Genomic DNA, 13,641 nt, shown 5'->3' on the forward strand with positions numbered 1-13,641 from the left:
AACAGTAACAGACTTTATTTTCTTGGGTTTCAAAATCACTGCAGATGGTGATTGCAGCCATGAAATTAAGACACTTGCTCTTTGGAAGAAAAGCTATGACCAACCTAGACAGCGTATTAAAAAGCAGAGACATTACTTTGCCAACAAAGGTCCCTCTAGTCAAAGCTATGGTTTTTCCAGTACTCATGTTTGGATATGAGAGTTGGACCATAAAGAAGTCTGAGCACCGAAGAGTTGATGCTTTTGAACTGCAGTGCTGGAGAAGACTCTTGAGAATCCCTTGGACTGCAAGGAGATCAAACCAGTCAATTCTAAAGGAAATCAGTTCTGAATATTCATTGGAAGGACTGATGCTGAAGCTACAATACTTTGGCCACCTGATGCGAAGAATGGACTCATAGGAAAAGACCCTGATGCTGGGAAAGATTGAAGGCGGGAGGAGAAGGGGACAACAGAGGACAAGATGGTTGGACGGCATCACCGACTCAATGGACATGAGTTTGAGCAAGCTCTGGGAGAAGGTGAAAGACAAGGAAGCCTGGCATGCTGAAGTCCATGAGGTCACAGAGAGTCAGACATGACTGAGCAACTGAACAACAAATGCCCAGAGTAATAAAGCTGTAAATGTCAGGGAATAAAAGAAACCCATTTTATAAATTATACTATTCCAGAAAGAAGGGGTAAGTCAGCAGGGCTGTAAGATTTTCCTTGATGCTAACATAACGTTACTTTTATGGATGCTGTTTTGAATTTCCACTTCCATATCAATGATAGCTTAAGATAATGAGACGTAAGAGATGTGGTTTTGTTCTTTGGGTCAAGAAGATCTCCTGGAGGAAGGCATGACAACACACTCCAGTGTTCTTGCCTGGAGAATCCCATGGACAGAGGAGCCCGGCAGACCACAGTCCGTGGGGCCGCGAAGAGTCAGTCGGACATGACTGAAGTGACTTAGCACACACATAGTACACTTCTACTGTTTGTGCTTGGCCTAGTTTTCTTTGATAAATAACTTTTAGGCTAGTAGAGCTCTGCTATTTGATTCTAATATTAGGCATGTGTATGTATATATGAGCACACATCTATATCTGTCTATCTATATGTGTATGTGTATGTGGTGGTGGTTTAGTTGCTAAGTCATATCTGACTCTTTTGTGACCTGATGGACTATAGCCTGTTGGCTGCTCTGTCCATAGGATTTCCCAGGCAAGAATACTGGAGTGGGTTGCCATTTCCTCCTCTAGGGGACCCAGGGATCAAACCCGCATCTCCTGTATTGCAGGTGGATTCTTTATCACTGAGCCACCAGGGAAACTCATATGTATATACACAGAAATACCATATATAGAGTGAAAGTGAAAAATGAGAATTTTGTTGACTTTTAAAAAAAATGCACAAAGTGAGAGTTGCAAGTTAAGTTTTCTTTGGGGGCAAAATGAGGACTGTAGCCTGGGAGACAGCATTTCAGATAGCTCTGAGAATCTGCTCTGAGGAGGTGAGGGGAAGCTCGGATATATAGGAGCTTTGCAACAAAGAGCAGGCAGTCTGAATATCAGAAGATTACTATCCCAAGAAGTTTGGCACTTTGCTATGTATGGGGAGATGCAAGAGTTGGGTCTCATTGAAATTATTCCTTTGATATATATCTCAGCTATTTGGGGCACGTATCTTGTGTTTTCACATCCTGAGTTTCCATAGAGCTCCTGGCTGACATTGGAGACTGCAATTGCTGATGACTGTCACATATTTGTTTACTGATATGGCAGGAAATAGTTCCATTTTCCAACTAAAAAATTAGGTCTATACAATGATACATGACTTTAAAAATGATAGGATTAAATCAATATGATTTTCTCTTCATTTTTCATAATCATATCCCTCTGTTACTGTTTGTCTTTAAATGATTAATTAGGCTCACAATATATCTGCATCTGTTCATTTTTCCCTCTGTGGAGATAGTAAGTGTAAAGGTTGATTCTGTGGGTAAGGTTTATCATGGTATGTATCACCTGCTTCTAAATATTTCTTTTTCCATGTAGGATAAATATTTGATCACATTTGAATTTGAAATACAGTAAAACTGGTTATCTGAGACCATGGAGCTTAAAGAGTTAGCAACCAGTGAATGAGGCAGTTGGGAAGGAATTTGGAAGGCAGAGGAGGAGGGAGGCAGGGCTGGGAGAGGAGCCAGCTAAGCCAGTGGGAGGAGCAAAGAGGGAGCTGCAAGGGAGAGAAAAGAAAAATTGGGGCATATGAGTGGAAAGGGATCGGGAAATCAAAGACCGAGACTGTGGCTGAGTGAGCTGTGAAGGAGGGTGGCCTGTAAGAACACCACAAAGGCAGCGGTGTTAGGGCTCCACTGTGCGATCTGTTAGCTCAGCCCGATAGAGTAGCTGATCTTGCAAAGCAGTGGCCCGGCCTTATGAGGCCAGAGAGTCTTGAGGAAAGTGGCTTAGAAAACTGCATGTAAGATGGAAAGAGTGCATTAAGAAATTTCAAGTAATGAAATAGTGCAGAATGACAAAGGGCTTAAACAACAACGATTTCCTTAAGCAGATTAAATAATTTGGGAAATGTGTATGTTTCCAAGATCTGTCCTAATGATTACAGCCTGTTGTCATCTTACACCTATGATCTCTTCTTACCGTAAGTGATGTTTATAGTATAGCCTTCTAATTGATGCTTGTTTTGAAGCCAAGCAAAACTCTGAACTTCCTGCTAAATCATGATCAAAAGATTGCATTGTTAGGTTTTTATATATAGTGTTAAAACACATAGGTTTGGTGGTTATTTGTAGTTTATGGTAATCTCTTTTGTATTTCTCCCTATCTACTAAATAGCAATTCCTCCCTAAAACTAGGTATGTCTGATTAGGTTATCCAAGAGACCACCAGTACATTAAGTACTGTTACCACCCTTACTCTAATACATGAGGAGTCTGAGTCTTGAAAAGTAAGGAAACTTGCTCGGGGCTCATAGCTAATAGGTTACAGAGCCAGGTCCCAAATCCAGGCTGGCTGAATACTTTGATCTTTTAACAACACTGTTTTCTTGCCTGGTGCTTACTAAAGAATAGTTTCCTTTTAGGGCAGTGAAAATACTCTAATACTATAATGATGGATAGATATCATTGGACATTTATCTAAACCCGTTACACTCAAGACACCGAGAATGGACCCTTACATAAACCATGGACTTGGTGTGATTATGAGGTGCCAGTGCAAGTTCGTCCTTGGTAAAATTTTTTAAAAAATGTTATCATTCTGGTCAATGATATTGATAGTGGGAGAGACTATACATGTGTGGGAATAGGGAGCATGTGGAACATCTCTATGCTTTCCCCTTAATTTTGTTGTATAACCTAAAACTACTCTTAAAAAAAAAACAAAAAACTCTTCAAGGAAAAAAAAAAAATTAACACCAGACCCAAACCTAAAAACTTAGTCCCTGTTTTATTTAATATTCTCAAGTCAAATCATGTCCAGTTACATTGACCAGTAAAGCCCTGTCCAGCCGCACTCTTGAGCCAAATCTCTGATAGGTGCCTCTGTCTTCTATGCTTCCTGTTTCTGGTAATCCGCCCGCTCCGGCCCCCGCCCCAATCCCCACCATGCCATGCAGTTCGTTCTTTGGCTGTGGATTTTTTTTTTTTTTTTTAAATATGGAACGCTTCACGAATTTGCGTGTCATCCTTGCGCAGGGGCCATGCTAATCTTCTCTGTATCGTTCCAATTTTAGTATATGTGCTGCCGAAGTGAGCACTGGCTGTGGATTTTGACAGGGTCTTTCTTGGGCTCAGCTTCTTGGTTTTCCCGTCCTTCCCGCTTCATTTAGTTCTTCTAGTTCTCGGCTCCCGTGCTCTTCTTCCCTGGTTGTTTTTGTCTGAGTGATCACAGTGCTTCGGGTGAAGGGTGCCTTTTCTGTTTAGCTATTGGACATCTCCCAAGCCTCACCGTGTTTACTAAAGACAACGTCAGACCAATCCTGGCGACAGCTTTGTTCACACACTCAGATGTTCACACGTGCCCTGTGGGTAGGACACTTCGGAAGGGTGGTAGCTCACCTGCGGAGGTCTGGGCTCAGCAGGTCTTTAAAGGAGAGGCTCTGAGAAGACACTCTGTGTTCCTTCCCTAGTTGGCCTGCTGCTGTGGGAACGCCGGCTGCTCCTACTGCTGTGGCCCCAAGGTCCGTCAGTCCCGGAGTACCCGCTTCATGTACGCACTCTACTTCATCCTGGTCGTCATCATCTGCTGCATCATGATGTCCAACACCGTGGCCAACGAGATGAGGGAGCACGTAAGTCAGCCCCGTCCGCTCCGCCCATCACCGGCGATGGTTGATGAGGGGTTGTGGGAAGTATTCGGTGTAGAGCAAGGGGCCCAGCCACCCAGCGTGGTTTGGGGTTATACCTGCTCTTCCTGACCCTTGCTGACGCCTCTTCAATGCTTTCTTTCTAAGCGGGCAAACCTTTCACCATCTTGATCTTTAGTGGTAGGTCAGATGGCTTCCGATGTCTTAGCTTTGTTGATGGCTGTTCCTGATTAGATGTGTAGTCTTTCCTTATAGACTTTTGTACTTTTCCCTGGTCCTAAGGATGATGGCCGGCGTCTCCAGTCACAGCTATTATACAAACACTTAACGTGGCCAGTGTGGTAAAGCCTAGACCATCCCACAGAAAATGAGGAGTGGGCTAAAGGGCGGGTTTTACTTTTCTGGACATGTCATGTGTAGGGTGGGTGTTTCCAGGGGGTGAAGGATGGATTTTCTTCCAGTCATTGCCTGGGCAGTGTCTGCAAGGTATCCCAAGTACATGATGCTGAGAGGGACACATATAGGACCTTTTTCTGGAGTTTCCTCATAATGGGCCTGATGATGGGGGGATGGACTGGGGATTCTGAGGGAGCCCAATAAATAACGCCATCCTTCCCTTCTCAGGTTCTGAATAAATTGACAAAAAAATACTACAATATCAGCATGTAGATACAAACATCACTTTTATCCCCCCAAAAGCTGGTATAAGCTATCGTGACTCATATTTGCAAGGAAGTGCGCTTCCTACTACTGATCCCAAAATGAGTCAGACTTGACCCACCTGGGGACCCCACCTGAACCAGGGAACTCTTCCTTTGCAGGGGCACGTTTGCTGCAGGCGTGTTCTCTGGGGGCAGCTCTCCTCGGAGGGGGCGGGGGAGAAGAAGGCTGATCAGCCAGACTCCATTTGCCCCAGACTTAGCGCTTATCTTCTGGGCTGCATCTTCCAGGGGCCCAGACCCATCTTCCCTTGCCCAGAGGGGCAAGGTCAGACAGTGCCCTGCTGGAACCACAGAGATGGCGCCATCAGGAGCAGCTCCCAAGGAAGTGTTTGCTCCCCCCAACTTTAGGCTGCAACTGCAGACTATTTTAAATGTATTCAAGGGCTTCAGAAAAACTATTTTCTTAGAAGTACTTGTTACAGTCTTACCCATTAGTTAAGGTAGGCCCTTGGAAGTTTTCTGTAGGGTAAAGCTTATATCACTGGGGTTGTATGGTCTGGAATATATTAGAACTAATGTCAAAATTTGTGAAATTTAGATTCTCCTCTGATTGCTTTAAACAACGGATCTCTGCTCAATAAGGCCCTGCTTTGGGAGCTGTGGGGCCTTCAAAGTTGAGAGAAAAAGAGCTTGTAACTCAGAAGACTGGTATAAAGTCTCCTGAGGCTTAAAACCAGGTAGAAATTGTGCCTTATGAGAGGATGCATGAAGCGCTGTGAAGTTTGGCGGCAGGGAGAGCAAGGGCCAAAGCTGCTTTGTTCGACTACACCAGGTCCTACTGTATCTGTTGTGTTTGCCACTCCTGTCTTCCTCTTACCATGGTTTAATCTTGAATGTTTGTGACAAGAAGTTTGAGAGAAGGAATATTTGAAAAAGTAGATTTAACTCCTATTTTGATTACTTCAGCTTTTCAGGTAACTTAATGTTCTCTTTTTAAATGAACCGACAATGGCTTAGGGACCCAGCTTGTCCATGGGACTCTTAAGAAACTTTCAGGCTCTGGAGATTAGGCTTTGGATCTCAGATACACCTCTCTTTAGAGATAAACCCATCAGAAATGTTACTGGAGGTAAAGCTAATTTGGGAATGACAGGACATGTTTTAGGATGTGAGTTTAATAATAATAATTTGTAACATTTGATTGTCATCCAAGTAACCTACCTCATGGAACAGTCCCCAACAACTCCAGCCAGTATTTATGGTTTCTGGATGTTTGCAGAGCATTTAGGAAACAGAAGATTTGTTTGTTTGTTTGTTTTTAAGAAAAAAAATGGAGGGGGGGAGAAACAGAAGGTGCTGACCAATGTTGCTAGAGAAGGCTTCATGAAAGAGTGACTCATGTGATAATAATGAGTATTTCAGCTGCTAATATCTGTTGGGTGATACCATGTGCCAGGCTTTATTTTAAGCATTTTACCTGAATCATTTCAGTTCATCACTACTGTACTCAACCTGAGCAACAGGTCCTGCCACTATCTCTGCTCTACAGATGAAGAAACTGAGGCTCGAAGTCATTTACGTACCTTGCCCAAGGTCTCTAGCTGCAATTGGGGGCGCTGGGATTTGAACCTAGGCTGACTGAGTTCTTAGTGACTTGGCTCTGTGGGGAGAACAAGGACAGGCTTGTGTAGAAGGACAGGGAGGAGACGTGGGCAGGTACAGTGACTTGCAGGAATTTCAGGGCTCAGGTGAGGCATTTGGCTATGGTCTCATGGCAAATGGGAAGCCATTATAGATTCTTGAGTAGGAGGCTGTTGTCATAGAAACAGGCTGGGATACTTAGGGAGGTGAGGGCAGCAGTGATGTGTGTGCAGAGCAGAGGGCGGAGGGAGGGAAGGGGCAACCCTCACAGAGGCTCTTGTAAATGTTTCTGTGCCTGCCCCCTGAATGTACTTATTTGAAAATGGTTTGGCTGGGCTTTCTGAATAGGGAATGAGGCTCCTGTGGGTGAAACCAACCTTTTTCCATCTCTGAGGTCTTACAGCGTTGGCCGGCCAGCTGGTCACAAAGTCAGTTTGTTTCTTGGCCTATGGAATAGAGGCTGACTTCATCCTCAGGCCTTGCTGGAGGGCCGGCGCTGAAAGGTCCCCTTGTGGGGACGCACACTGGGCTTTGCTGCAGTCCTTGCCTGCTCTTTGCTGGCCCGTGGAGATGTCGGAGGATGTGAGAGAAGGAGGGGAAAGCACGTACCCTTTCCCCAGTCTGGGTGGGAGAGTGTCATTGCACCCCAGCAGCCTTGCCTTCGTGCGCAGCGGCCAGGGCTCCGTGCAGAGCCTCGCAGGCCTCTGGTGTGAGGGTGAAGGGCGCGAGGCAGCGCCTTGCCAGTGGTTTTCAGTTTGCGCCTTGGCTGCAGAACGAAGCGGGTGTTGAAGTCTGAGCAAGAGGGAGCTGCCAGGAGCTGCTGGGCCAGACTTCGTCCTGCCTCTTCTCACTGTTTCTGCAGACCTGTGGAAGTTTTGTAATCGAATCCCGCTGACCCTCAAAGTCAGATTCCCGGGGGGGTCCTCAGGCCCTTTGCTGGATCCCCAGGTTGAGAAGTCTGCTGTGGGGTCTAGAACTTTTGCAACAGTGCGAGAACTTCTCGGGTATAATTGTTCTCCAGTTTGTGGAGGACCCACCCAAGGGCTCTTGGGTGGGGCTGATGGCGACCTCCTCCACGAGGACGCATGCCACACGCCGCGCCTCCTGGGAGCGCTGCTGCCCGTGGCCCGTCCCTGCGGCAGGCCACTGCTGACCCGAGCCTCTGCAAAAGGCCCTGAGACCCAGGCAGGGCTGGCGCAGCTCTTGTGGGGTCACTGCTCCTTTCCCTGGGTCCTGGTGTGCACAGGTTTGGTGTGTGCCCTCCAGAGTCTCTGGTGGATCTGAAGTTTGATTTTGAACGTGATTGTTCCCCTCCTACCGTCTTGTTGGGGCCTCTCCTTTGTCCTTGGTCGTGCGGTGTCTTTTTGGTGGGTTGCCACGTTCTCCTGTCAATGGTCGTTCAGCAGTGAGTTGCGATCTTGGTGTTCTCCCAGGAGAAGATGAGCGCACGTCCTCCCTTCTCCCCCTCAGGAACCTCCTCTTTCTCATGAGCACTCTGATTCTGCCGCGCTGGTTGACCTGGCCGTGATTTCTGTCTTCTCCTGCAAGCATTTTTCCCATCTCAAAACATACCATCCATTTTATTGCAAGTTATTGTCATCAGTAACTGTGTAAATTCACTCAGAAATAGTCTTGAGATATTTGATGCCTGTGGGGATTAAAAATCCACTATAGAACGTAGGAGAACAACTACAAAATGGGTGAGAGATGTAAGCCTTCTGCGTGGCACCAGCGAATCAAGATGTAACTTCTGGGTGGAGGGATGCTGACCCTGAGGTTTGGGCATCCTGGGTGTGCAAAGGAAGGCTCCTCTTGTTTCCTGTGGGATAGGAGCTCTGAAGTCTAAGCCAGTGCTGGAAAAGGGAGGACAGGGCATATGTGGCCCTTGGGGCTGCCTCCCTGTGAGCTATGTGCCAGGTCCAGGTAGGAAGAGCCCGCAGGCCGCTGCACTGGAGCATCTCAGATCCGTCTCCTCCATCCTGCGTTCACCTGGTCCCCAGGCTGACTCATTGATGGGGTGGTAGGTGGTGCCTGAGATGGCTGAATCTTTGTGTCTTACTTTTTTTCAGAACCAAAACACATCTTCCACATTGTGGAAGACTGGTGTTTGTGGTGGTGGTATAGTGTGTGTGGGTTTGCTTGAAATTTAAAATTTGAAGGATCATTCCCTTGTATTGAAAGGAGAAGCTACTATGATCTTTGGTTTTGATACCAGTTGTTTTTTTGATTCCTTCATTTGTTGTAAAAAGTGTTACGTTTTATAGTCTTCCTTGATCTCTTTTGGAGACATGTTTTGCTTTATATACATGACTTTCTGCTGGTGAGTTTAGGTCATTTTCTTCTGAGTGAGTAGGAATGTGAAATTGCATCCTTCCTATGATTGGATGAAAAGAGCATTTTGGTTCTTTTCAGCACAGGATGATAATGTAGGCAGAAAAGGAAGGCTGGATGAGATCCCAGAGGTGAGGGGCTGCCTCGGGCTGCAGTTCCTCAGTGTCTTAAAAGCAGCTTCTGAATTCCATTCTTTCCCTGGACTTGATAAAAGCCAGCCCCAGCCCCACCCATTAGCCAGGACCACACCCAGAGATTTCAGGTGCCCCTGGAAACCTCCTAGCCCAGGAATTGTTTGTTGGTTTACAAGCTCTTGTTTGGCCTGCAGATTTTTTTTGTAATGTGCCTTTAGAGGGCCAAGCGTGCTAGTTCACCGTAGGCCCCGTCCCTGGATGCTTACTTCTATCCTTACTTCTTGCTTCCCAAGAAAGGCATTTGGATGTGCATCTCCTGAAACAGCTTAAACTCTGCATGTACAAGTTTCTGAAAAGGCTTGTATGTATCAGAATGGACCCCAGGCTCGTTGCCCAGCCTGATGAGGAGGGAGGTTGCTGAGTGTGCTCAGTGGTCTGTGTGGTTCTGTGCGCACAGGCCCAGGCTGGACCCGAGAAGCCCCTTCCTGCTGTGGCTGGTCTGCCCTTGGCTTGCTGGAACCGGGTGTTTTTATCCAAGCAGCCGTTTAGAAATCATCCTGGTCACTTTGGTCCAGTGGACCCAGTGGACTGCTCAGTCTCAGGACCAATGTGGGGTGGAAGTGGGACACTGATGGGATCTGAGTCTGGCCCCCTTTGCAGTTACACTCCCAGGTTACAGTCATCACCTCCCCCACCTTAAAAAAAATTTAAGTATATGTTCTAATCACGATTTCTACAGTTATTATGAAGTCCAAATTTGCTAGGGAAGGGGGACAGGGATGGATGTTGAGGCTGCCAGGTATGGATTTAGGCCCTTGGAATGGAGGTAGCAGGATGGGCTTAAAGGATTTTTCTCTATTTATTCAGAAAATCCAGTCTCTCTCAACACATCCCCTAGAGCTGATGTATAAATTATCTTTGGCCTGTATCTCCCAGTCATTTTCACTGTTCATTAGAAGGAGAAGATATGTTAATGGGAAATTCTTGTATATTAGCTGTATTAGCATAAGATTATTTGGAAGTAGATGGATGAAAATGAAATAAAGAAGTACTATTTATAGCCAGGCTTGTTCCAAGCCACATCTGTATCTGGTGATTCCCCCCACCCCCAGCAGTGAAGAGGTCACGTCCTGGCCTGATCCTTTCCCTGAGGCGGTGCTTTCATTTCTGGCCTTGGTTATTCACATCCTAATGTGTCTGCTAGTTGAGGCACGCCTTTCTCAGGACGGGATCCTGACAGGTGATCCTCCCCACGTTTTCCAGGTCCAGTGCTGACCACACACTTCCCCACAAAGGTCGTAAAGTGCTGGGTTTCCACTTAGCTGTCAGGCAGTCCTGCTTCAGCGCCCCCAGGCTTCCTGATGTCACATTCGGGTTCTCTTATGTAGACTTGGATTGTTCTGTCCCCAGCTTTACATGTTCACTTCCCTCAGACTTCTTTCTCTAGATAACTATCCCCATGGGTGACCTGAGGATGTTGTTGGAACTTGTATTTCTCCCAGATGGTACCCCATTTTCAAATTCCGGAGTCCCCACAGACTGTAGAGGAACTCAGGAGCTACTTGCCTCAGAGAAAAACTTAGATTTCAGAATGCTCTCCCAAGTACACCTGTGGTCAGTTCAGTGACGTTTAGCCAGCTTTGGTGGTTCCTAGAGTTGACAGAGCTTTGATCCTCTATGTTAGAGATGCTGAAATTCAGTTATGAGCTGTTCTACTTTTTATGTTTAACCTACAGTATTAGGAATATGAAAGCATTAGGGACAGTATTGTTTTGGGGAAAACCCTCCTGTTCCCAGTCCCTTGCTAATCACAGGGGATTAAAAAAAAAAAAAATACATGAAACACAGTTACTAGTTAAAGAATCTAGTTAAAAAGATAATAAATAGGGAGAGAAAAAAAAGGATGCGGCTTCTATTTATGTCTTCTCCCCAGTGAAGAGACAGCAGATACTATGTGGTATTACATGTTATGCAGAGAAAATATTGCCCTCTTTTTACAGTATAATTTGAGTAAAACATTGTTTCACAGTGGCAGAATCTTCCGTTATAATCCTAACCAGTCTCCTCTTTTGACAGATGAGAGGGGTGGCCCAGGGCAGTGAGGGGGCTTGTCCAAGGCGTGACGCCAGGTAGCGCAAGATGAGGCCCCGGGACCGCTGGACCCCCGCCAGGGGTGCCTCTCTGGCCTGTTCAGCTGGGTCCGGCTGTTGCTGAGACGTTCACAGAAGCAGCAGGAGAAGCCTTAGCAAACACCCTTCCTCACGATTCCTGACCTTTCCTTCTGGACTTAGAGCGAGGGAGAAGCATTTCCTCTGGAAAACCTGGGCCTCAGCAGCTTCCCCACCAGCCTCCTTCCCTCGTGAGAGCCAGAAGCTGGGCTCCAGGGACGACAGCTAGCCTGAAGTAGAAAATAGGGGCAACCACAAATCTAGTGTTTACTTACGTGGTGGCTTTGCGTGTGAAATAGAACCTGCCTTCAAGTTGTGTTTGGTGTGACGACCTTTTCAAGGTAAACAGCAGCAATGAAAAATACTCCGCTTTGGTCACAAACACCATGTAATTTGTCACAGCACAGGATGACAGGTATTCATGCTCAGACTGGAAAGTCTGGCTCTTCTTTTGACTTTAGTCTTTACTGGTTGAATGTTAAGAGAACCTTGTACCTGAGACCTTGCAACAGGTGTTGCTGTAGCGTATTCAAGTTATAGGGAGCAGAACTCTATAGTCTCAGCTGGTATTTTCTGTCTTGTGTTAGAACAAGTGTTGAATTAGTGCCCCTCGGCCCACCACCCCCCCCAAAAAACAAATTGCTGACCCAGTTATCTGACTCTGGAGTTTTTTTATTTTTTAAAATTCAGCTGAGATAGAATGCTTTTCAAAAGTCCTCCTTCTAAACAGCTGCTGAGTTCGTTGTACTGCTCTTGTTCCTTATATGTGTCCAGCAGATCAGTGAGCATGTTTCTGAGGTTAAAGGTTGGTCTGGGCCATTGAACTTCAAGTTCTCTGTAGAATACAGAGGGGGAATTCTCACTGTGGCCTGATCAGAGTTAGCCAGGGCTGTGCCGGCTGTGAGATTCCATCTCTTAAATCTCCTGGGTCCCCTCCGCTCTCAGTTGGGTGACACTGGGGACACGTGTTTCCAAACAGTTTTATCTTAGGTCCACATTGCATCTAGACGTAACACCACCTGGAGACGACCATCCCTGTGCCCGCCCCCCCGTCCGTCGCTTCTTTCATGGCTCAGGCCCCAGCTTTCAGTACTCAGTGAATGCAGGGAAGTGATGGTGGGAAGCAGGTTGATTCTGCAGGCAGTGATCTGAACTAATGTGAAACCCTGCTGAGAGCCTTTTTGAGTCTGAACCAAAGACAAAGAGGTTTGACCCTTGTCCAGTAATAATGAGCTTCCCAGGAGCCAGAAAACAAGAAACAATAGTTATTGTCCTTTGTCTGGAGGCTCCATTATCCAGAAGCTTTTGGGGAGCATCGGAAGTTAGTCGGATCTCCGTTTCAGGAGGCATCTCACTCTGGGCGAGGGACGATAAGATGTGAGAACTGAAGTTTTCCTAACCCCCTTTTCTGTCATCATCAAAAGCGTCCGTTAAGCAACAATCTGTAGAGGCCTTGACGCTCTCTACAGATAAACGGGACAGACACAGGCCTACGGCTGGGAGCAGCTCTGTTGTGACCGGGCCAGAGGCACAGACAAACGGTGCAGCACACAGCAGTGGCCTCAGATTGCTGCGAGCAGGAACAGAAGTACTGTGGATAGTTGGGTCTTAATAACAGGGTTTAGAAGACTGATTGTGTTACTTGGTTAAACTGTAATCTGAGTTCTTCTTTTAAAAAAAAATCTTTTAAGTCACGTAACTGATTCCTCCCTCCCTCCATTCCTTCCACTTTCCCTTCCTCCCTCCCTTCTTTGCTGCCTATGTGAGTGCCAAGCACTGTGCCAGGTGCATGGGATGCAGGTGTGAGAACTGGGCCTCCTTACACACTTTCTATGTGTAAGGCAGGCGCCCCTAGCATCAGGCCACATGTGCACGTGGTTGTTTTTGAAAGTTAAAAGTATCTGAATTCCATTAGAGATTATTGGAGATGGTGGTGTCAGCTTAGCGGCCCCTTCTTGTGACCTCTGGGGTCACGTCAGAACTCAGGAGTGCTTTCTCCCCATCCTTATGTGGGGGAACTAGGAGTCCAGGTGAGGTGGGAGGTTTGTAAAAGGGCTTAGAGTGTTGTTGCCCTCTAAAGCAGGGTTGAGCTTAATCACAAAGAGGGGTTGGGTATTTGCAGGGGTGGGGGGCAGAAGGCGAGGTTGTGGTTTTTAAATTTCAGTGAGGCTGTTTCTACAGTCTTAAAATTAAGTCTAAAATTATATCTCGCAACACGCTGGCTTTAATCAGTGTGGGTTTTATTTTTAGTTCCACAAGTCGTGTTTGTATAACAGATGTGAGGGTTCTTTTTTTCTTACTATGTGGGCTTCTGACCCACAGAAAAAAAGCACTGAACTCAAAGACATGTCCTCCACCACCCCCTCCACAAAGCTTTTTTTTTTTTGTAGACAG

At 46.4% G+C, this 13,641-nt stretch overlaps 1 protein-coding gene and 1 non-coding gene across 2 annotated transcripts in view; one reads left to right on the forward strand and one right to left on the reverse strand.

The window, feature by feature from the left end:
• Positions 1–13,641, forward strand: part of SERINC5 (serine incorporator 5) — a 103,540-nt gene that overhangs the window by 47,295 nt on the left and 42,604 nt on the right. The window contains exon 2 of the mRNA XM_061158085.1: positions 4,135–4,296. Coding sequence (XP_061014068.1) covers positions 4,135–4,296 — 162 coding nt within the window. The remainder of the gene's footprint in view (positions 1–4,134; positions 4,297–13,641) is intronic.
• Positions 3,656–3,762, reverse strand: LOC133067619 (U6 spliceosomal RNA). The gene has a single exon (XR_009695386.1). It is a non-coding gene; the product is annotated as a U6 spliceosomal RNA (small nuclear RNA).

Source organism: Dama dama, chromosome 12 (genome assembly GCF_033118175.1).
Source record: "Dama dama isolate Ldn47 chromosome 12, ASM3311817v1, whole genome shotgun sequence".
In the NCBI taxonomy this organism is placed as follows: domain Eukaryota; kingdom Metazoa; phylum Chordata; class Mammalia; order Artiodactyla; family Cervidae; genus Dama; species Dama dama.